The 23,691-nt window shown below is 43.4% G+C and overlaps 5 protein-coding genes across 13 annotated transcripts; 2 read left to right on the top strand and 3 right to left on the bottom strand.

The window, feature by feature from the left end:
* Window positions 1-484: 484 nt before the first annotated feature.
* On the bottom strand, window positions 485-3,973 carry LOC113122782 (uncharacterized). 2 transcript variants are annotated; one of them, XM_026294340.1, is made up of 3 exons: window positions 2,845-3,973; window positions 2,125-2,550; window positions 485-2,041 (listed from the first exon to the last, which is right to left on the bottom strand). In XM_026294340.1, the coding sequence occupies exons 1-3, from the start codon at window positions 3,098-3,100 to the stop codon at window positions 1,158-1,160; spliced, it is 1,566 nt and encodes a 521-aa protein (XP_026150125.1). In that variant the 5' UTR covers window positions 3,101-3,973; the 3' UTR covers window positions 485-1,157. The 2 variants fall into 2 exon arrangements, with proteins under 2 accessions (XP_026150125.1, XP_026150126.1); XM_026294341.1 differs by having other exon boundaries at window positions 485-2,038.
* Window positions 3,974-7,496: 3,523 nt separating this feature from the next.
* On the top strand, window positions 7,497-12,046 carry LOC113122268 (trypsin-3). Of its 2 annotated transcripts, XM_026293476.1 has the most exons (6): window positions 7,497-7,609; window positions 7,727-7,889; window positions 8,041-8,294; window positions 8,380-8,516; window positions 8,616-8,749; window positions 11,981-12,046. In XM_026293476.1, exons 1-6 carry the CDS (start codon window positions 7,570-7,572, stop codon window positions 11,994-11,996), a joined length of 744 nt encoding a protein of 247 aa, XP_026149261.1. In that variant the 5' UTR covers window positions 7,497-7,569; the 3' UTR covers window positions 11,997-12,046. The 2 variants fall into 2 exon arrangements, with proteins under 2 accessions (XP_026149261.1, XP_026149260.1); XM_026293475.2 differs by lacking the exon at window positions 11,981-12,046 and having other exon boundaries at window positions 8,616-8,823.
* LOC113122277 (trypsin-3-like) lies at window positions 10,710-12,076 on the top strand. Its single transcript, XM_026293486.1, has 5 exons — window positions 10,710-10,830; window positions 10,958-11,120; window positions 11,272-11,525; window positions 11,611-11,747; window positions 11,847-12,076. The coding sequence occupies exons 1-5, from the start codon at window positions 10,773-10,775 to the stop codon at window positions 11,994-11,996; spliced, it is 762 nt and encodes a 253-aa protein (XP_026149271.1). The 5' UTR covers window positions 10,710-10,772; the 3' UTR covers window positions 11,997-12,076.
* An 85-nt stretch (window positions 12,077-12,161) lies between these two features.
* Window positions 12,162-19,552, bottom strand: LOC113122247 (zinc finger protein 184). 4 transcript variants are annotated; one of them, XM_026293439.2, is made up of 3 exons: window positions 18,714-19,552; window positions 17,295-17,420; window positions 12,162-16,779 (listed from the first exon to the last, which is right to left on the bottom strand). In XM_026293439.2, exons 2-3 carry the CDS (start codon window positions 17,409-17,411, stop codon window positions 13,303-13,305), a joined length of 3,594 nt encoding a protein of 1,197 aa, XP_026149224.1. In that variant the 5' UTR covers window positions 17,412-17,420; window positions 18,714-19,552; the 3' UTR covers window positions 12,162-13,302. The 4 variants fall into 4 exon arrangements, with proteins under 4 accessions (XP_026149224.1, XP_026149225.1, XP_026149226.1 ...); XM_026293440.2 differs by having other exon boundaries at window positions 19,077-19,552; XM_026293441.1 differs by lacking the exon at window positions 17,295-17,420 and having other exon boundaries at window positions 18,714-19,550.
* Window positions 19,553-20,167: 615 nt separating this feature from the next.
* Window positions 20,168-22,791, bottom strand: LOC113122256 (uncharacterized). 4 transcript variants are annotated; one of them, XM_026293460.1, is made up of 2 exons: window positions 22,633-22,791; window positions 20,168-22,119 (listed from the first exon to the last, which is right to left on the bottom strand). In XM_026293460.1, the coding sequence occupies exon 2, from the start codon at window positions 22,068-22,070 to the stop codon at window positions 20,445-20,447; it is 1,626 nt and encodes a 541-aa protein (XP_026149245.1). In that variant the 5' UTR covers window positions 22,071-22,119; window positions 22,633-22,791; the 3' UTR covers window positions 20,168-20,444. The 4 variants fall into 4 exon arrangements, with proteins under 4 accessions (XP_026149245.1, XP_026149241.1, XP_026149243.1 ...); XM_026293456.1 differs by having other exon boundaries at window positions 20,168-22,116; XM_026293458.1 differs by having other exon boundaries at window positions 22,638-22,791.
* Between the last annotated feature and the right edge of the window lie 900 nt (window positions 22,792-23,691).

The raw sequence follows: 23,691 nt of genomic DNA, 5'->3' as shown, positions 1-23,691 counted from the left end.
GACTGCATGCACCAGGAATGAGGTTTCCGGTCGAAACTTTCAAAATAAAACACTCTCTGTTGACAACCAGATGTTCGTCATTCCAGAAAGCGTCACTTCAAGCCTTTAATTATAAGGTTCCCTTTCTGTTGTTATTCTAGACACTATATACTTTCTTCACAACTTCATTCATTCAACATAAACTTTTCAACTGCTAATAAACAAATGGGGACAAAACCACAAGTGGTCAGCTGGATTTATTTGCAGTCCATACCTGACCTTTATTAAAGTTTAGTTACATTTGATCAGAACATATATCTACAAAATATAGCTTGTGCAAAACTACATAGATGATGGCCATATGCTGTTTCTTTGCAGATATCTACAAACACATCCATCATACTGCATGCAAGCTAATAATAAATAGCCCCTAAGCATTTGAATGCCACCAGAAACATATGAGTTAAAGTCTGAATCCTACTGTGAGCTTTACGCCTTTTGTTTCTTTTTTTGTTTGTTTTCGATCACCAATACTTTAAAATATGACATCTGTCTCAAAATGCACCGAACAGAGCAGTTATTTCACTTTCCAACCAAAGTTAGAAATTGTATGTACCGTGTAACTGTTAAAAAAGCACAAGCATACAAGCGGCTAATTACAGTAGCTGTATAACTACAACATATGGCAACAACTGCAGATTACAGATTAAGTGCTTTATGACAATGTACTTAGTGTATCTGGAGAATTGGACTAGTAAGAGCATGAGGATTCTCAGCTCTGCCGCAAAGCATGTACACTGACATGCATATTAAACATCAGCACCTACAGTATGTTTCTGTCTAGGTACCGAAAGTCTCATGAGAAAGGTTGTCACATCACAGATTAACTGTTTCTGAAGAAGTCTTTTAGGACAAGAATATATAGGTAGGTCTGAGGAACCAAGCACATGTTAAGGCCACCCTATTAGCTTGTGTGAGTGTGTTTTGTTTTTTTTTTAAAATCCGCTTCAGTCCTCTCTGAAGACAAACTTAAGTGTGAGATGGGGTACTGGGGTCTGGAGTGAGTAAAACTCCAAACAACTCAGTTTATTTTTTACAGAAGTTCTGTCAATAGAAAACAGCATTTTCAAACTCCAAATACGCATTATGTGCACCTTAAATTTTTATGTACTTTCTCCTCAGCGCCGTCTTCTACGCCTGTGATCAACAGCTCTTCCTCGCCGTGGCCTCGGCATACTTCCATTTGTGTCTGTGGATGCATTCGAGGGGAAAGTGCCATGTATGTCAGGGGACGATGGTGAGGGAACCACCGCTACAGCTGACTGATTATTCGAATGCTGAGTGGCCTGTGGCTGCTGCTGTGTTGGCGTTTGGTGCTTTTGTGATTGTTGTTGTACAACATGCGACTGTGGCTGATGCTGCAGTTGTGACTGCTGTGTGGTTTCAGTCTGGTGTTGCTGCTGTGGTTCTACGTGTGGTAGCTGCTGATGCTGAGATGGCTGTGGCTGTAAGTGCTGCTGAGATGTTTGTGACTGATGCGCTTGTTGCACACGATGTTGCTGTGGCTGTGGCTGTTGCTGGGCTTCAAGCACTCCTAGAAGCCGTTGCAAGAGGACATTGTTTTGTTGTAGGCTGACAGCCAATGTCTCCTGCGAAGCAACAAGTGTTCTCATGTCCTGTCTGAAACCTTCCCCGAACTCCCGCAGACTCTTTTCTACCCGGTTCCCCAGTTGAATTGCTGCTTCCCCTAACCCTCGAAGCTCATCTTCAAGCCAGGAGCTGCGGGGAGGGGCTTCAAGAGGACCTTGCTGTGCTCCAAGCGATGGCTGAGGACTGCTGGGCTGAGGGCTACCATTGAGAAATGGAGCACTGTAGAGAGGAGAAGGAGGAAGCCATCGTTCTGATGGAGGGGGTGGTCCTATGCCCAGACCCAGTCCTAATCCCAATTTGTCTTCCATGCTGTTGTCTACTGGTTCACAATCAGGTTCTCCCATGTCTCTCTCGCGCTCAGGATTGTCTTCATCTTTTTCCAAACCATCTCTCTCAGATCCTTCCACTCCTACTACAAAGTAAATAAAGTAACATAACGCAATCAACAAAGGATACACAGAAAAGCAGCTGAGCAATCTGACAAGTTGATTTTACCTGTATCAGAATCAGGGAAACATGGGAAACAGGGCTTTGTTCTGGTGCTTTGCTTTTGCCTGGCTTGTTGAAGCCTGGGGCTTTGCTGTGAAGGACGCCCAAGCATCGAAGCCCCTCTGCTGGACGGCAAGTAACAGCTTCGGTGGCGGGCATCTGCCAGCCTGCCTCCATTGCGCCTCTTTAGATCATCCCAACGCTTCTTTACCTCTCGAAGGGTACGTGGGACTCTGGACACAGCGTTGACTCTCTCTAGGATCCCTGCCCAGATGCGCTCTCTTTCTCGCCGCCGGAGCCTTCCCGCAGGGCCAAAGAGCTCTCCTTCACATCGAGTGACTTCTGACACCAAAACCTCCAGCTCTGCCCCACTGAAACGACTCTTTCTTTTTCCTGCACCACCAGCAGCCAATGCAGCTGACATAGCTCTGTCTGCAAAAGAAAGGGTTAGAGGAAAGTTTAGCAGGGGGACGAAAAATATCAAGTGATGCTTGACGTGATAATAAGACGAACGATGGGCAATAACAGTGTCAACACTGTTCTAGGCCAAAATATTTTCAAGAATTACTTTTAGGTAGTCAGAGCATTAAGAATAATATTTATTTAGATTTTACTTCACTTCATTCAGAGCAACACGCTGAAGTGTTTTTTACAGTGTTTCATTTGGATCTACATTTTCTGCAGATGTTTACCAGTGAGCAAAGCCTTAAACTCATTCAGACTTACTTTGTTCAATGGACAGGAGGTCATCTGAGGACATGCCAGGTGCCATGATGTTTGGATGCACCACTACCACATTGAAGGGCAGCCCCCCAGGTAATCCACTGTTTTGGTCACAGCTGCCCTCTGAGTCCTCATCCTCCCTGGGGAAGCCATTTTCTGAGGCTCCCCCTCCAAAGGGTCCCTCCGGAGACTCCACTTTGATGTGCATGGGAGGTGATTGCTCGTACAGCAGCCCCCCCTCCTCGTAGTACTCAGTCATGGGTCAGACCTGATTTACAGCAGAACTGACTGGCGGGCCAATTCTCATTCTGGCAGCTGCTTCCCCATTAACACAAGTTTAGGCTACATCTGAATCTACTGCCACTGTGAAGACATAACTCTTCAATACACTGCACCAGATAATAATGAACCAGCTTTGGGTTTAGATGACACACACACTCACTCACACACACACACTCTGGGGGGGGGGAGTGCAGGGTTAAAGCAACCTTAAATGCTGTTTTTAACTCGGTCCAGTTATTGAAGTCATTGCTGCAGCTTAGTGCCAGACATATTCATGTTGTCCTATTAGACACTTCTCTGGCTACTTGCAGCCACCTTAGTCAGAGGGTATCATTTTTAAATATGCTGACATGCAACTGAAAGCACATACACACAGTGTAAAAACACCTGGTGCAGGCCGACAGCTGCGTCTAAACGTCCAGCTGTTTTACAGTGACAGCCAACATCCAGGCAGAGAATCGCCTTCAGAGCTGAAACACAATAAAACACAACGGCGCTCACAACCACACGACAATCCAAAACACCCGTGTTCGTGTTTCTCACCGATGCCAAATTCTGAATTCTGTCGCATCGATGCGCATTTTTTTCTGCACCACATCCGCAATGGTTGCGCATCCCGCATACATTAGGTGCAGAAGTGGCAGAGGAGCTAGCTGTTAGCTAGCAGGCTACCGCGGCTTCAGGGGAAGCGGCAGGTCTGACCTGCCAGCGACGACGGAGCAGCCGAAGGGTAGAGACGGGACGCCGCTGTGTTTCTTACCTCATGATAACGACACATGGGCAGCAACACAAAACCAAAACACAATCGGTGCAGCTGTTAGCTCGGCGAGCGACACACAAACCGAATACAGTCGCGCGCTGATGACGTCACGGAGAAGATACGCTCAGGACCAATCACGGTTCGGGGATGCGCCTCGGTTTGATTGGTCGCGGTCTGTAAGGACCTCAGATGTACCTGTACCTGTGCGCAAAGGGGGCCCTGGAAGCAGGGACCGTTTGAGACCCTGTTGAGGGGCTGCTCAAGCTCAAGCTAGATTTGATCTCAGCACCCCTCGAAATTATTAATCAATCATTCGGCCACATTATAGCCCTCTCCTCCCCCTGACTGCTTCAAATACACTCATGGACTCTAAATATCACAACATTCATATAGAAATCAGGACTGTCTGTAGTGCTGCTGCTATATACCAGTGTTTCCATACTGCACAATAATGTTCTCACTAAGTTAATTTCATATATGCACCTTTTTTTAAAAAAAAAAAAAAACAGGATCTTTTTCCAATTTGCTGCACAAGTTATTTATACAGGTAATTTTATGCATAGTCATTTCATACAGTTACCTACTTGCAGTTGTTCGCACTATCAGACTAACTCCATTTATCATCAACAGTTTATGTTATTGCACTGATACTGGCCCATCTTACTCTAGATGTACAGATGTTTATGGCTTATGTCTTCTACACTGTTGTGCCTTAAATTGCCCCCTGGGGATAAATAAAGGTTTGTTTTGTTTGTTTTTTTTTTTTAAATTGAAAGCAGTGTGTGGTTACTGCTCCACACTGAACATTGTCACAGCAGCTGATTTAGCTGAACACCTGCCAGGTAATGAGCTGACTGATGCACTTTATTTTAATGTAAGTGGAGATGAAATGGCAATAACGTGCTGTATTATAAAGCACCGCCAGTCATTAAATGAAAAGTTTCAGTTTTATGTTTACATAACTTCAAATTAGCCAAGCATTAAAATTCCATATCCTTTTAGTCTAATTACATCTATTCACTATGCATCTACACATTTATATTGGAAATCTGTCCCTCTGCTGGATATACTGCCTTTCCCCTTAAAGAAAACCTGCTTCAGGCGAGAAGGTAGGGTCAAATGGATCAATTTATAGCTATTAGATCATAGAGTGATTAGACGTAAAGCTCACCATTTGTTGGACAGCACAAAGGAAGAGCAGTCACATTCTGCTTCAAAGCTGAGCACCCATAAAAATCTCATCTTAGATTCTCCCCTGCTCAGCAGCAAATTGTGACATTAAGTCATTGCAATTAAACACCAGTGTCCAGTTAACAGATGACTGGAAAGTGCAAAAATTACACACTAAAGTCATTACTTGATGTTCAACTTACAGGGAAGCAGTTTGTTTTATTTTTCACAGAGTCAAGTCAACAGCCACAATAGCTTGTATGTTAGGTTTTGTTTTGAGGGAGTTAGTTCTGGACCCTAGTGTGCAGGTTTATGACCGTTCCACAACACAGAGGTAAAACTTTAAACTGTAGCAATTACAGGAACTCAGGAGCTGGACCAGGAAAAACAGGGAACAGAAGGAGGCTTGAGATACTGGGGGGTGACACGGGTATCTAAGAATGCAAGAGCTGGATTAGGAGACGCAGAGAACCAAGGTACATGGGACCAGGGAAACAGGAACCACAAACTCTGGAGTCCAGGTAATGCTGAACACAGGAAGGGGGAAGAGCTCAAGGAGACTCAGGAGATCATGGTCACTCACCAGGAAACAGGAGAAAGATGGCACAGAACACAGGACAGGAACGCAGAGCCAGAGATACTGGAGTCAGGAGACATGGACCTCAGGAAACCAGAAGAAGACCAAGAAGATTTAGTTAGTGTGACAACTCAATGGGAAACTGGAGACCAACCACACTGAATACAGGTATAGGAAGGGGTTCAGGAGAATCAGAACCAAGTTAAACACTCACAGGAAATCAGAGTCAGGGTGCATGGATTGAGGAACCAGAAAACACTTGACTCAGGAATCAATTCAAAGCCCAAGACATCATAGTCACACATGGGAAGCCAAAACCAGGAGTCAGGAACTGAGATGAAGCCACACACAAAGAACAGGTTCAATCACAAAATTATCCAGCGACTAAGTGAAGTAAAGAGCTGGTATAAGTACCTCTTCCTCTGATGCCTGATCAGGATCAGGTGTGGCTGATCACCTAGTTGCCTCCAGAGGACACATACATACATACAGACAGACACACACACACACACACACACACACACACACACACACACACACACACACACACACACACACACACACACACACATATACACAGAGGGAGAGAGATAAAGGGGCCTTTTTCTTTAAAAAGCTTTCAATGACTATATCAGCGGTTTTTCCAGGTACAGGCCTTCCATCAAATATTATATTAATTTGTAAGTATAATACTTATAGATATCAATACGAGTAGATATGTTTATGTGCAGTATTATTACAAGTATGTCATCACATCATCATAACCATAAACATGTCAGATAAATGTAAGTGTCCCTTTAAATTTGTCTACTGTCGTTTTTCATGCCTTTTTTTAACTTTAGGTTTAATACATACCTTCAAAGAATCTTTATCTGGAGATTTCACCTTAAAAACATGATCCATGTGTTGTTGTTTTTTTTTTGACCATGTTGCTGTTTCCCAAGTGGGATAATGTTTAATCATCCTGCGCAGTTCATGGAAAAATCCTTGAAGCGGAGACAGATAAAGAGGTGTCACACCAGTACTCGACCAGTGCGTTTGGTTTTCTTAGGTGTAGGCTCAGTAGGTGCAGAACACAGACATGAAGTACTGCATTCTCTTGGCCCTGTTTGCTGCAGTTCCTATGTTCTTGTATATTTTGCTTGGGTTGTTAAAACTTGAGTTTTCTTCATTGTGGTTATTTATGGTCCATTTTCTTTTTATATTACAGATGCTGCTCCCAATGAGTTTGAAATAAATGAACAATACAACAATAAATCTTAAATCGTTTTCACTAATATACTATTTGAGATAGAATACCTCCAGAAATATCAGTGTTTCAGCACTTTAAGAAGCAGTATTAAAAAAAAGTTGCACATTTAGAGTTCGACTGTCAAAAAGTAATATCAGCAGTTGGAAAATGTCACACTTGTCTCAAAATAAACCACTAGGTTAAACCCCAGGGGTTGAATCAGGAGAAACATAAGAGACAGACAGGAGAACAAAGGTACTTTACTAAAAAAGTAAGTCAAGTAGGTGAAAATATAAAAAAACAACACATGATATACTGATTTTAAATTGCTGTTGTGAATATAGTAACTTTTCAAATGTCTACGACTAATGTGTAGCATTAACACGGCACATTTCCTTGAAAGATGAACAGGAATTCAGATGATAATATAAAATGAAACAGGATTTTCTTTAAACTCAGACAATTATTTCAAGCAAATCCATGAGTTCACAAACCAGGCATACGTGACCGGTGGTCTGATTAAAGCACATATTGCCAACATGTTGGTCCTATTCTTCCAGGTGTGTTTTCACACACAGTTTCATCATCAGGTGAAAGGTAAAAATGGAAATACATGTCTTCTGCCAATCAGATACCAGCGATACAGAATGGGTTTAAAGGAGGCTGCAGTAGAGCTGAGCTGACACTGAAGCTTAGACACGAACCATCATGAAGGCTCTCATTCTTCTGGCCCTGTTCGCAGTGGCATGTGAGTATGAGTCTTCATTTTTATTCTGTTTTTAAAGTAGTTTTGTTCACTTTGGGACAGAGTAGCAGTGAAACAGGAACCAATGAAACACTCATCTACATTATCTAATTCCACCAGATGCCGCTCCCATCGAGGACGATGACGACAAGATTGTCGGAGGCTACGAGTGCAGAAAGAACTCAGTGGCCTACCAGGTCTCTCTGAACGCTGGCTACCACTTCTGTGGAGGCTCCCTGATCTCCAGCAGCTGGGTGGTTTCTGCTGCTCACTGCTACAAGTCGTAAGTGCAGACATTCAACTGGCTCCTTCTGTCAAACTGGCCAGTGTCTGATACATCAGATCATCATTTTTTTCTCCCAACACTCGACTAACCAGGAACAGCAACTACAGGATGAATCACAGGTGACATTTAATTCGTTTTCTCTCTGCAGCCGCATCGAGGTTCGTCTTGGTGAGCACAACATTGCTGTCAACGAGGGCACAGAGCAGTTCATCAGCTCTTCTATGGTCATCCGTCACCCCAACTACAACAGCCGCAACCTGGACAATGACATCATGCTGATCAAGCTGAGCAGACCTGCCACTCTGAACAGCTACGTCAAAACCGTGTCCCTGCCCTCCAGCTGTGCCAGCGCAGGCACCACCTGTCTGATCTCTGGCTGGGGCAACACCAGCGGCTCTGGAAGTCAGTGACACACTGCAAACCTGTCAGGAATACAACTTGTTAGAAGTGAGGGCATGAACAATAACTTGTTACTCTTCCTGTCTAGGCAACTACCCTGATCGTCTGATGTGCCTGGATGCCCCCATCCTGAGCGACAGCAGCTGCAAGAACGCCTACCCTGGACAGATCACCTCCAACATGTTCTGTGCTGGATTCCTTGAGGGAGGCAAGGACTCCTGCCAGGTACCAGCTAAAGGCCTCATCACTTTGTCTTCAAGTGGACACACCAAAGCTTAGAACAGCTCTGCTCACATCTTGTCCTTTCTGTCTGTGTCCCGTCAGGGCGACTCTGGTGGCCCCGTGGTGTGCAACGGTCAGCTGCAGGGTGTGGTGTCCTGGGGCTACGGCTGCGCCCAGAGGAACAAGCCTGGAGTCTACACCAAGGTCTGCAACTTCAACACCTGGATTCGCAGCACCATGTCCAACAACTAACTGGATGTTTTTCCAGTGTGTCCTATGTGTTACATGGGTTAAAATGGCCTATAAAATACCAACAATATTGCCCCAAATCACTGTGTGCACAATACGAAGTGTGGATGCTTGTAATAAAAAACACTACACCATACTTGTTTGACTTTTCTATTGTTTTTCCATAGTACTAGGTATTGTGGCCTATGTGATGTCTATAAAGTACGAGTATGGTTGAGCAGGTTACATGAATCATTACTGAAATGTTGTGGGACTAGTGAAGCAAAGTCTGCCTTCACGACGCTTCTTTAAAGGCGCTCGGGCTAAACAACAAGAAACGAACCTTTGATGAATCTCTAACTAGTTCTCTTGTATTAACTGTAGTAATGAAGTAAAGAGGAGCATTCGTAACACAGTGAGGTCAATACAGAACCTGTATAAGTGTCTCACACACTGTAAATCACTTTGATTAAAATAAACTGTGGTAACTTGAGCACAATAGTGTTCACCAGTTTCCACTTTGCTGACGCAGATAATACTTTGACTTCAGCACTTTGTGGAAAAATATTAACATATTCATTGCAAACGGTAACTTGACACGCACAACAGAAAACAAAGAGAAGCCTTTTAATGTAAGAAAAAACCTTGAGACAACTCAAGTTCACTGAAATATGTCATTTCACTGTATTGTTGCCATAAACACATTCACTATAAATATCTTTAAAAAAAACTATAACTGAAAATGTTGATGTGGTATTTTCATATATTTTGTTGGATTACTACGTCTGACACACACTTTAAATGTGAAGGGGCAAAATCAGAAAAATAATTCTATAATTTTAGAGAACAATTTAGTTTTGTGACCAAAGTCCATCCATCCATACATCCATTATCTACACTGTTTATCCTGTAGAGAACTACAGAACATAGAGGGGGTGGGGGGGCTCGCTAGAACCAATCCCAGTTGACACTGGGCGAGAGGCGGGTAGACCCTGAGCGGATCGCCAGTCTCTCACAGGGCCAGCACTTAGACACAAACAGTCAACCTGACATTGACACCCACAGGCAGCTTAGCGTCACCAGTCACCCTACCCTGCCTGTCTTTGGACTGTGGGAGGAAGCTGGAGCTGGAGCACCCGGTGAAAACCCAAGCAGATGAAGGAAGAACATGCAAACTGCCTGAACCCAAAACCTTCCTGATGAAAAGTGACAGTGTTAACCACTTCTCCATCGTGCCACCCTGACCAAAGTCATCAAATCCATTGCCAATAAATTAAAATATACTTATGGTTTAGTTTGGTATTTTCCATTTTACCTATGTGATGGGTTGAGGAACATATTGAGGCAGTTTGTCTTGGGTAGGTGAACACTGCTTCATTTCCTGTGTACGACCCAAATGCCGCTCTACTCAGTTTTACTGAAAGGAACATGTAATCACAGAGGCCGGTTAGGAATTGAACTTTTAGCTTTGAAACCACAGTGATTCTCCAAATTAGTTTGCTACTGTATTGATGACATCTTGTATTCTGACTCAGTTTGTTGTTAACTATCAAAAGACAGTCAAGAATTCTCCATTTGAATAGAAATAACTTGTATTGAGGTTATTCAGAAGAGAAACAATATAGTACAAATCACTGATGTACCACGTCGGTCTGAAAACTACAGTTCAGAAATAAGGGACATCTATTACAGCTGACTATAACTGGCAATTAATTATGAAGAAAACATAATGAAAAATGTGACAAAAAATACTTTGAATGACAAAAAACAGAAGGCACCAGCCTCAGTGAAGTATATCTCTTGTTAAATGCATGAACACAGGCCACCTATATTTAATGGCTCATGCGTACAGTATATGTTGTGGTGTTATCACACAGAGGGCATGGCTACCCCCCATCTTCCAGATGTCTTTTCACACGCTTTAGTCAAGAAGATAAGAGTAAAAATTAGAACGTGCTACGTGTCCTTGGCCAATCAGATACTGGAGGGAAGGACTGGGTTTAAAAAGGGCTGTGGTGCAGCTGAGCCGACATGCAGACACAAACCACCATGAAGGCTCTCATTCTTCTGGCCCTGTTCGCAGCGGCATGTGAGTATTGAGACTAAATGAACCTCACTTTCACATATTTCTTAGTCATTTCGAGTAGTTATTTACTTTAGGATTTCTTTTCTGCCCTGCAGCACATAATTCCTGCTAAATTCTCTGCTTCATTCAGATGCCGCTCCCATCGAGGACGATGACGACAAGATTGTCGGAGGCTACGAGTGCAGAAAGAACTCAGTGGCCTACCAGGTCTCTCTGAACGCTGGCTACCACTTCTGTGGAGGCTCCCTGATCTCCAGCAGCTGGGTGGTTTCTGCTGCTCACTGCTACAAGTCGTAAGTGCAGACATTCAACTGGCTCCTTCTGTCAAACTGGCCAGTGTCTGATACATCAGATCATCATTTTTTTCTCCCAACACTCGACTAACCAGGAACAGCAACTACAGGATGAATCACAGGTGACATTTAATTCGTTTTCTCTCTGCAGCCGCATCGAGGTTCGTCTTGGTGAGCACAACATTGCTGTCAACGAGGGCACAGAGCAGTTCATCAGCTCTTCTATGGTCATCCGTCACCCCAACTACAACAGCCGCAACCTGGACAATGACATCATGCTGATCAAGCTGAGCAGACCTGCCACTCTGAACAGCTACGTCAAAACCGTGTCCCTGCCCTCCAGCTGTGCCAGCGCAGGCACCACCTGTCTGATCTCTGGCTGGGGCAACACCAGCGGCTCTGGAAGTCAGTGACACACTGCAAACCTGTCAGGAATACAACTTGTTAGAAGTGAGGGCATGAACAATAACTTGTTACTCTTCCTGTCTAGGTAACTACCCTGATCGTCTGATGTGCCTGGATGCCCCCATCCTGAGCGACAGCAGCTGCAAGAACGCCTACCCTGGAGAGATCACCTCCAACATGTTCTGTGCTGGATTCCTTGAGGGAGGCAAGGACTCCTGCCAGGTACCAGCTAAAGGCCTCATCACTTTGTCTTCAAGTGGACACACCAAAGCTTAGAACAGCTCTGCTCACATCTTGTCCTTTCTGTCTGTGTCCTGTCAGGGCGACTCTGGTGGCCCCGTGGTGTGCAACGGTCAGCTGCAGGGTGTGGTGTCCTGGGGCTACGGCTGCGCCCAGAGGAACAAGCCTGGAGTCTACACCAAGGTCTGCAACTTCAACACCTGGATTCGCAGCACCATGTCCAACAACTAAAGCCACTTTACGGTCATTTGTTGCGGAACAGGAAAAATTTTAATCCCTTTATGAAATAAAAAAAAAAAACTCTCATCATCTGTTCGACCTCTTGACTGAGCACAACACACTGTAATAACTATTGAAACAGCCGGAACTATTTATTTTACAAGTGTTTAATGTGACACAACATATTCAAAAACACAAACCACGTCTCTTATAAATCAAAATAAACAAGATCTTTCTGCTGCAAACTTCCCAACTAGAAACTTTCCAGAATTGCAACAGCAGCAGCATTAAATGCTTCACTTTAACAAGTGAGAACAAATCCTAAAATAACAAAAACAATCATAAATATAAACGTGTCCTTTATTATTTTTAAGACAAACTATAGCATAAAGATTTATACAACAGAGCAGGTTGTCAATCAAAATATCCATTTTTCATGATTCCAATAAAGCAGTGACTTTTTCCAAAGCAGTGACTAGTGATAGATGCTCAACAAAACTAAGGTGGTACAGCAAGTGTGAAATGTACATTTTTGAGTACCACTTGATTCACTATAGTGAAAAGCCATTAAACATTTGCATGACAAAATGTGGTATTCACCTAAAAAATGTAAACAGAAAATGCAGAAGCAGAAGAAAACTAACTTAAAAACACTTCCTCTGAAACTTTCTGCTTCACATGTGCGACTCACAACATGATTAGAAACTGATAGTGGATGTCATAATGAGAAAACCTGCACAATAACAGTCTAAATAAACTCAATCTATTTCTGCAATGTTCTTTTTCAGGTTTTGTATTAATATGGAGTTTATGAGAGAATGATTTACTTCACCTTCCCAAGTACAGGATTAAAACAAACAAACAGAGGCCAGTAAGATGCATGAGAAGGATACAGGAGACTAAATGTAATTCAGTAATTTCATTGATCATTGATCATTTGAACAAACTCTACAATTTATTTGTTGAGATGCATCGTCATTCAGCAATGATTCAATTCCAGGGTTGGTTCTGATTGGGGATTGTTTTGCTGCATGTACAATGTGTGGCAGAATCATGTTGGATACATTTTTAAAATTTTCTCACTAGCTTCATTTTTCATTTTGACGGACTGATACGTAACAATAGAAAATAAATAAAGGTTATTGCTTTCTACCCCCCCACACCCAACAGATGAGTGGTTCAATAAACCATAAACCTTCAGACGTTTAACAGAAACAGTTTATGTGATTTCTAATGCAGGACTACAGGACCCCCGTGTTAATCAATGTAAAGAGGGTGATCTACATGTGTGTGAGAACCCATATCTCCCTTTAGGTTATTACACCTGGCCTCTAGCATGCTGCAAATAATGGTGATAAAGGTCTGAAATGGCAGGATATGCATTACCACACACAGCACATTTAAATCCATCTGAGGACCCTTCGTTTGATTTGCTGAGGTTTTGGGTCATGTGTCTTTTCACAGTTCTCAAATGTGTAATGGGTTTTCCAAGTGCGTTTTTGCCTGTTCTGTCACAGCTGGTTTCTCTATCCTGGCTTGAGTGTGTGCTGCTGGATTGCAGAGAAGTTTTCCCCAGACCACGGCCCTGGTTGTTGACAAAGGAAATCATAGGTGCTAGAAGGGACTCTTGAGAAACTGGGCCTGGGTATTTGGTCAAGGGGCTGAGGGGAGATTTTTTCTCAGGACATAAAGATGCTATATGGCTGTCTGTGTGAGCGCTCCTTATTTTCTTGTTAGACAGTGCACTATGATCGTCTATGGTCAGATCAAAATCAGAGTCCTTCTGCACGTCTTGCACTGAAGAATGGCAGAGCTGGTGACCGAACAGCAAATCTAGAGTCTTAAAGCTGCACCTGCACTGCTCACACTGATATGGAAGAAACACTTTCTTACTCCTGACCTGAATCCACTGGAACTCAGGGTGGTCGTTCATGTGTTTTTTGTAAAGCTCCACAAACCGAAAGCCTCGGCCGCACTGAGGACAAGTGAAGCGGCCACGTCTCTGTCGATGGATTCTCTGGTGATGCCAGAGTTTCATCCAGTTTTCTAGAGTCTTACCGCAACAGGCACAGGTGTAACTTTGTCCTGGGGCATGAGTGAGCATGTGAGCTCGGAGTCGGCCCATGTGTCTGAACAGTCTCCCGCATCTTGGGCATAGGTATTTCCTGGGGTCAGATCTGTTATCTAGCTGGTTTAACTTGGAAACAAAGTGCGAGAGATGGTGAGGCGGTGTAAGTGCTGACTGGAACGGTTTCTTTTCATCAGCAAAGCCTTTCCTGTAGCTGGCCTGTGATTTCTTTTTCTTCCTGTCACAACTTGCAGCTGGGAGAGGAGAAGCTGAATTGTTTCCTGATGAAAACCTGAGAGCAGGTACCGTGTACTGTATCAAAGACATCGTCTCTTCCACCTTTACCGCAGAGCTGGAGGCGTTTTTCTCTCCTCTGCACTGACTGTGGTGGGCACTGAATTCAGACAGCACACCAAACAGCTTATCACAGTACAAGCAGCGATAAAGCTTTGCACCGGTGTGGGCTCTCATGTGACTGTTGAACTCCTGCAGATGGTCAAAAACATTCTTGCAGATGTGGCATGTGTACGTCAGCAAAGGCTTTGCGTGTCTGTTGGGTTGTGAGTCACCGTTGCCTCCCGCAGGTCTACATGTGTGATTTTTTGCATTGCTATAATGAGTGAACGATTTCTCACAGCGTGTGCAGTTGTAGCGCTTCACAGACCAGTGCGTCAGCTCATGAACACGGAGGAAATAGGCCTGACCGAAGGCTTTGCCACATATATCACATTTATAAGGCTTCTCGCCTGTGTGGACACGCACGTGTCTGATGAGGGCAGACTGGAACGGGAAGGTTTTACCACAGTACTGACAAACTTTTCTCTCTCTCTTTTCTGGAGAAACTGGTGTGTGTCCTTGGCTGTTTTCATGGTTGTTTACTTTCTCCTGTTTTTCCAATGTGTCGTTCTCAGAGTCCTGGTCCAGCTTTTGTCCATGCATTTTCATATGAGAGGCATATTCAGAGCAAGAGAATTTGATCTTGCAAAAGGGACATTTTTGATATATGTTGCTCTTTCTGTGCGTCTTGAGATGAAGGTTTAAGTTTGAGTTTTTGCTAAAACCTTTGCCACACTCTGAACATTTGAAAGGTCGTTCCCCCGTATGAATGCGCTGATGGATGACGAACTGAGACAGGAATTTAAATATACGGCCACAGTAACCACATTTCAAAAGAGTCTTCCTGCCTTTTTTAGTGTAAATTACATTAGTGTTGGCATTTGAGCTGGCGTCCTTATCCATTTCACCACTGTCAGTGATGCCTTCATGGCCTGTTACAGCTTGTTCTTTCTGTACCAAAACATTATTCATTCTTTTCCTCCTCCTTCCGCCTCTCTTGCGCCTGAAAGTGTTTTGCTGATAGTTTGAACTCTCAGATTTAACTGTGGCGTTGGCATTGTGTTGTAAAGATTCAGGACTGATTGCCTCAGACACAGGATTTAAACGATCCAGTTCTATCTCTATGTTCTCCGTTTTAAGAGAAGGTGGGATCTCAACAGGTTTAGGTGTTTCTTCAGAGGGCACTACAACATCTGTGCTGGAAGTCTCTTCATTCTGTGAAGAGTTTGCATTCTTCGAGGAGTCAAAAACACCGTCTGGTCGTGACCCCTCGTTGCCATTCACGTCCACTGTCTCTTTTATTTTAGGATCCTCAGGTTCAGTCGAGCTTACCACATTTAGACTGTTCAAAATCTCTGGAGAAATAACTTCAGGCTCAGCTGCTGGTGAACAGGGTTTTGTTTCTGGTAATGGACCTTCCTTAAGTTCCGTCTGTTGTTCTAGGCCTTCTTCACACAGCAGGGAGTGTTGATCTCCCTTTACATTCGTATAGGTCTCTTGTTCTCCAGCGTTCAGTTCCACCTGCGTATCTGTCTCTGCTCTCTCCCCACAGTCTGTGGCGTTGCTCAACAATGACAAGGCTTCCTGGGAATCATCCAGTCTGGACACTTTCGCTGGAACTTGCTGATCAGCCAGTTTCGCCCTTCGTCTTTTAACGCGTTGAAGGTTTGGTGCAGGAGTCAGCTCAGTTTGCTTAGGGTCAGCTTTACTTTCAGATTCAGTCTTTCCATCTGGCATTAAAGGTTGCTGCCCTCGTCTACTCCTCAGTCTCCGTGCAGGACCGTTATTATCATCAGCATGAGCAGAAGCAGCAGGAGCACTATCAGTGGACTTAGCAGTATTGTTTTTAAAAGCTGTGGCTGTTCTTTTTGGCCTTCCTCTTTTTCTTTTTGGCAGCACAGGAACAGTGTCTTCTGCATTACCATCAGGGGCATTGTGAGAATCAGAACTATTGATTAAAGGATTATCTTCAGTGTTAGGCACATTGGCACCGTTGTGGTTTTCTAAACATGCTGGCAAAGGTATAGTCCTGCTGATTGCCTCATGCTGGACTGCATCAAGATCAGCAGGATCTGTTTTTTTTTTTACCTTAGCTGACAGCGCTTTCTTTTTACGAGGACGCCCACGTTTTCTTTGGACCGCACGAGGTCGCGTCTGGCTTTGAGCCGTAGAGCCGCGGACGCTCGCATGTGTTACTTTAGGCTTCGCTTCCATCCCCACCAGTGAAGAGAAGTGCTTACTCTTTGCTCTGCCTATGGTTTCAGAGTCAATATGATCATCAGACCCCAGGTACCCTGATGAGTGGGAGTCGGGGCCAGTCTCAGTCGCTTTTATTTCCTCTCCCCACCTGGGGCTCAGGCCCTCCTCACGGCACCTCTTATCGTCAGCTGTCTGTGGAGGGGAAAACATCTGTCATAAACGTAGTAATGACACTAATGGCACTGCCTTTAAAATTCATTCAATATTAAAGTTTACTTCTGTGCAATACCACGGTCATTGCTTAAGCAAAGTAAAGACAACTGCATGATGCCACTTGTTTCAACAACTACAGATGTACCTTATTGTAAAAATGTCTCCTAACAACAAGCATCAAAACAAAAACACTCCATAATTTTAATTTGTACAGTATATAAATAAATCTACAGCATTTAAATAGCATGCAACATAATCACAGCTCTATATTAAAAATAAATCTATTAAATAGTCTGGATTTAAGATGCAATTCATGCTCAAAAGCTTAATTCATGCAAAAAAAAGGGATTGCAACTATATACATTTAGCCCATCGGGTATAGAACTTTACATGGAGAAAATAAATAATAAACAATTTGTCCAAGTCACTCCAGCGGTGATGCTGTGCACTGCAACAGGTAACATAACCTCTCTGTGGTTTGTCTCACCAGCTACCTGCTTATAATCCGAAGGAGCATGAATGGAATTGCGAGGACGAGGAGTCACAGAAGTTAACTCAGACACTGTATTTTGGTCACTGCTTCTCCTGCTGAAGGACATTTTACTCCCCATGTCAAGTCTCTGTGGATCAAATAGTGACAAAAAGGTTGTAACTGATAAAAAAAAAAAAACAGTGACCTGTCATGTCACAATGCCTGTCCTCAAATTCCTTAACGGGGCCTTAATAACCACAGTTGTGCATATGCTGCATGCTACATGCACGTCTGACAACAGCTCACAATGGCCCATCAACACAAGGCAGTTAAAGTGTCTGATCCTGCACATCAGTCACTTAAAACCTGTCTGGAAAAATGACCATGGAGCAGCGTTTCTCATTCACTTTGTAGGAAACTGTGGGAATCTCCTTTCTGTCATTAGCACTGGTCATAAAAGTAATGGAAAGTAACTTTTGCTCACAAATACAAATCTAGCTGGTACTTTAAGTCACTTCAGGTTCCTCTAACACTTTACTACACTTCAGACAGAATATTGTAGGTTTTATCTGCTACGTTAAAGTCACCGCTATTCTGCAGTACGTGTTTACGGTCATTGGTGCAGTTTATAAACTATATAAAATGAACATCATGACCAGTTACACCACTGAAATGCTGCTTACGTGTTAAGGCTCCAGTAATAATAATATAATAATAATAATAATAATAATAATAACCAACCCACTAAAACTTTAAGCCACAGTTAAAATATTAAAGTCAAACAGCAAAACACTCTTGATGATATTCTGACAATTTGTGGATTATACCATAGTGTTTTTACTTAATCAATAACTAGTCACACCTTCATGCATTGCACTTCTTTGCACCAGTTTACTCAGACACCCCCACCCCCGAACCTGCAAACACTCTAAACCACGGCCCAAAGTGTGGTGCTGCAGTTTACAGAGCACTGCACTCATGCACTACATGTATGCACTATATGAATGCAGTGCATGTTTGCATTGGGTGTAGCAGGGAGTAAGAAAACTCACTGTAGTTTGAATGCACTTTATCAGGGGTGTCCAATCCTGGTCCTCGGGGTCCACTGTCCTGCTTGTTTCCAACTATCCCTGCCCTACCCACTGCTCATTACCTGGATCAGGTGTGTTCAGCCAATCAGAAGCTGGGGGAGACCATTGCACTGTCTTCCCTCAGTTCCACCCTCATTTGAGATGGTATATTCCAGATCTTAATGGACTCAACACACCTGATCCAGGTAATAAGGAGCGGATAGGGCAGAGATAGTTGGAAAACAAGCAGGACAGTGGCCCTCGAGGACCAGGTTGGGACACCCCTGCACTACATGAATGCACTAAGTGAAATCCGTGCATGGATGTAGTGCATGTTTGCACTGGGTGTAGCAGGGAGTAAGAAAACTCACTGTAGTTTGCAGGGAAGCCAGTTCTTGCTAATGCCAGTCCGCCTTTCATCGCCCCTGCACACACACAGTCTTTCTGGTGGCTTTGACAAACCCGGGTCACTTAACATGGATCTTAAACACTTACAGGAACCAGCTCCCGGTTCTGACTGGGAGCTGCATGACTAACAATGCAACGCGAGGCGTTTTCCTCGGTAGGCCGGGCTGCTAGCTCCGGGTATTTAACATCACAGGCCACACCAGCATCCCAGTCAACTACAGGCTCAACTTGTTAGACTTTCTGAAACGCCAACACCGCGAATGTGCACGGATTAAAATCCACGGGCTACGAAAAGTGATGGTCGGTGGTAAACATAAAGCGCTTGCCTGCGTGGGAGAGTCGGGTCTGGTCTCTGCAGAGCCATGCGCTGCCCGCTGCTCAAAGCGACACGCGTCGCTTCGTGGCTCTTTTCACTTTTCACACGCGTGTGAGTTGAGCTGGTGATGTGGAGCCGCCTTTGTCTTCCTCTCTGAGCAGCGAGACACGACATCCACGCACAAAGCGACCCGAAAAATTGTCAATCACGCAAATAACACAGACGGGATACTTCAGGTGCTGTGGGAATTTTCGGAATTGTTGGTTATTTTGAAAGAAAAAAACCCGTAAAAAGTGAGAATGCGGTAGGAAAGAAACGCGTTTTTACTGATGTTTAACTGACATGCGCGTCTTGTCATATGTGACATATTGGAGAGAGAGCGGAGAAGCTGGAAAAGCGACGTGTGCACCAACATCACGCATTTTGCAAGTAAAGTGCCGCTGCCAGGCCGGACACTGATAAATAACCCGCTGCAAGATGCAGCAGATTTTGCCAGTGCCATTTGCTAAAACGACAACCACTTGTATTGTTTTATACCACAATGGGCCTAACAGTTGATCCGCACCCAAACAATGGACTTACGCACCAACATCAGGTGAAGGCCGCATGTGCCTACTTACATTTACCTCATCATTAGTGGCCCATTTATGGTTTTGAACGGCGCCCCCTACTGGAGGCACAGACAAAATGAAAGCTGAAAATGAAAATGCAAAGTAAAGAAATGAGGCACCAAATTAATAGTTAAAAACAATTACTGCAAAACAATAATAAAAAAATACCTAAATGTAAAGTCACCTAGTATTTGCGTAAGTGTAGACAAAACAGTAACAACTCATGTGATGTTTTATTGTTTGCCAGCAAGTCAAACCCTCCACAACATACACACATAGTGGCATTGTTGCCACAGCTAAGCCATCATTTTTTAAATACCTTATTTTTATCCTTGAACTTCATATAATATAATCTAGCATTTACTCTACTGTACAGGCACCATAAATCATAGTTAACTATTATCACTGCCCTCAGGTCAAAAGCACTACACACAAATTTTAATCATGAATAATATAACATGCTAAATTTTCCCATTAACACACGCACAGCGAGTTTGAAAATATAGTTTAATACAACATATAACGTACGCTTCAAGTCTGATAAAAACAGTCAATTCCCACAGACCCACAACATATTCTGTTCCAAATTATACATATTTCCTAAAAGAAACACAAAAGCATGATACAGCATCTGGTTCTCCCATAAAACATTCTCAGGGGCATCCATTTTTAACCTCATTAATGCTCAACCAGAGAATCTTCTTGATGCACTTGGTCCGTAATTAATACAAAATGTGACATGCAAACTGAATGTGACTCACATTATGTCAGATTTTAATAGGAACAGATGAGGTTACTTGATAAATCATCTCAGTGGGTTTATCTGGTCCGCTTTCAACTATGTAACAATCGTCGTCTATGTCCACTCCTCTTTTCCCATTCACAGAAACTGCACCCTGCCCTTTGTCCAGACTGACAGCCATGACTGGGTTTTTCATTATGTTGGCAGAAGCTGGGACGCCAACTTTTCTCTCATAGTTCATCAGAGCAGGAATTGTGTTTGCTACCGGTGTCACCCTTTTTAGTTTATACTGTTGTCTGCCCCCTCTCACGTGCTGTGCCATAAACTCCTGTGCTTTAATACACTTGTGTCTCTGAAGTAGCTGAGCAGTCTCAAAAGGAATATGACAGACTCGGCATGTGAATCCATTTGGGGCAGAGGGTGTCTCCGCAGTTTTGCACGATTCATCCGATGCACAGATTGTGCTCGTCTTCAACTGTACAGACGTGGTGACAGGAAACCTTCGACTGCTTTCAATAGATGCACTGGAATTTGGCCTCTGACTCTTTAATGGAAGGGAGACATTGATATTAGACTTGAATGCACTGGAATTTGGGCTCTTCAACTGTAGGGATGGAGTGCCATGGAACCTGTGACTGCTTTTATTGATTGTACTGATACTGACCGCTTTGCGTGGCACAGTGGAATTGACGTGAGTTGTCTGAGTGTTATAGGGATTTTGGCTTTTCATATGCAGAAGGGAAGTGGCCTGAGGTCCCAGAGTCATTAGGGTTTGACTCAATTTTGTACTAGTTTCATTTAGCCTCTTGTAACTCAACGGCTTTGCAGTAATGAGCCTGAATTTGGTAGCAGTGTTGGGCGAGTTACAATTATGGAAGCGAGGAACTAACTTCTTACTGGAGAGCAGCAGACCACAACCTATACAGCCAGAAACTTTATCGGTGGCATGAGAGCTGTGATGGGAGACTAGAGGGTTCTTTCCCATAAAACACTGCCCACATTTGCCACAAGAGTATGGCTTGTCTTTGTTAAACTTGCGCATAGTTTGCAACAACACTACTGGCTGGTAAAGTGTCCAAAGATCCACTGTCGGTGCACCTACTCCTGCAAAGATATTCTTCACGTCCACTGCAGAGTTTACAGGCTTTGGAAGAAAAGATGCTTGTGACATCGAGGGGATCAACTCAGGCACTTGTGGAATTCGTGCAGGTTGCATGGGAGGTTGTGGCATTTGAGCTGATGTGACAGGTACTTGCTGTATAGGCTTTGCTGGCAAAGAAAATGCTGGCGCATTGTTCGGTTTAGGTGCCTTCCACACAACTTCACCTGTCTGTAATCTGTTCAGCTTCTCCTCCTCTTCTATGTGTTTCTCTATTCTGCGCTTCTTTATTGTTTCATGATCAAGTACTTGGTGCCCTGGTTCATGCGTAGTGCTGTGCTCCAACATGTCTTTGTATTCACTAAACTCAGTCCCACAGGAGCATATGTGACTTGCTGCGGAACACGTGTGTTCCTCCAAGCATTGCCGATCTGCGAATATTTGCTCACAGCTAAAACAAAACCGGCCGGCGTTCATCAAGTCTCTGCTTAAGCCATCCTCCAGGACGTTTTGCAGGTTTTGCTGTCCTCTCTCCATGATCATGCTAGGCATGGGTATGTTCACTGTTAATGGGTGGGAGCCCTCTGTGACGCCTTCCCTGCTGATGGAGACACGTTTTAGAGTTACAATATAGGTGAACTGGCCAAACATGAAGCTCAGCTATACCTCATTACTGAACCGGCGCTGACACTGTCCGGCTAAGAGGAGCTAGTTATGCTACCAGCTAATGGCACATACAGTAAACGAAGTGCAGGCTGAACTGCACCAACTGTCTCCTTTTAAGGTTCCACATTATTTGTTCGTCTCTGAAGTAAAGTCCAAACTTCTGGGACGAGCTAAAGAACTCTTAACATGAGCTATTATTTCTTGCACATTACACCGGACACACTGTGAAATACATGTCGTACACTACTAGACAAAATTACACCGCGGCATATTTACTATTCTAGTTTTGCATATAAATAAATACTTGAAAATGCCGTAGCGAGTCGAACAGTACAAATTATAGCGATAATTTGCTAAAGGCGCGCTTTCCTTGCTAACGTTATGCTACAAGCTGACCATGCTAACTAAAATTAGCATCACAAGCTCATAAGTTATAAAATAACTCTACCTTACTTTCACGTGAAAATCAAAGTGCCGCCGTGTTCATATCCTGGCAGATCATCGCAACAAACAGCTTGTTGATGGTCGTTTCCTGAGACTTGAGACAAACTTGCCGGCGTTTAATACGAGCAAGTAACAGCTAACCCGAAAAAAAACAAAAACCAGGGGGGAGGCAAAAAAAAAAAAAAAAAAAAAAGAAGCCTCCTTCTTCTTCTACGGCGCCGCAAACCTATAGCAACATCCGGGTCTTCGTTATAGCGACACCCATCGACTGGAGGCCCTGGTTCACTTTTATTTTACATTTCCCCTCCTGTTGTGTTTTATGTCATATTTATGTTCATATGTTGGAAACAAGTTCACTAAAAAGGTGAAACTAAAACATTGGTGATCATTTTATACCTCATGCTTTATAAGCAGTCAAAACAGAACGGGTGTCTTGACCCCAGAGGACAAAAGGTGTGTGGTATTGTTTTCAAATTTACTACACACCTTTCTGTTTTGACTGCTTATAAAGCATGACTTATAGCAGGGAACCATCCGTGTCATTTTTAGTTAATTATATGGAAGAAAACCAAAGTTATCACATACTAACTTTTGAAAATGGGTCAAATTGACCCAAAGACAAAAGGAGAGTTAAAGCAGTGGCTGATTATTAGTCTCCAAATAAGAGAAAAAAATAACACTGGCATCAGTTTGACAGTCCAGCACTGACCACGGAAACAGCAGGCGACATGTTAAGGTCCATTTTACTAGCTCTTTCCAGCTTTTGATTTGTATATATGCTGGAGCACCTTACATGTTGACTGAATTAGTATTTGGCAGCTTGTTTTTGTCCTTATTAAAAGCCATTAATAACACTTTCAACTCAATCCAGTGATATGAACTCTGGTTAATCTAAAAGCTCTTGAAAAAGTGCATAATTGGACCTTGAGCACTGTGACCCTGATTTATAAAAACATTCAGTGTTTCGGCACAACATGCACCTAGGGATAGGGAGCTAACATGTCTATTAGGCCTACATTTTTTTTTTTGTCAGTGTAAAACATACTGTACATTAGATTTAGTA

This window comes from Mastacembelus armatus, chromosome 16 (genome assembly GCF_900324485.2).
Source record: "Mastacembelus armatus chromosome 16, fMasArm1.2, whole genome shotgun sequence".
Lineage (NCBI taxonomy): Eukaryota > Metazoa > Chordata > Actinopteri > Synbranchiformes > Mastacembelidae > Mastacembelus > Mastacembelus armatus.
The sequence above is the reverse complement of the archived record's forward strand: the minus strand, read 5'-3'. Positions and strand labels throughout refer to the sequence as shown.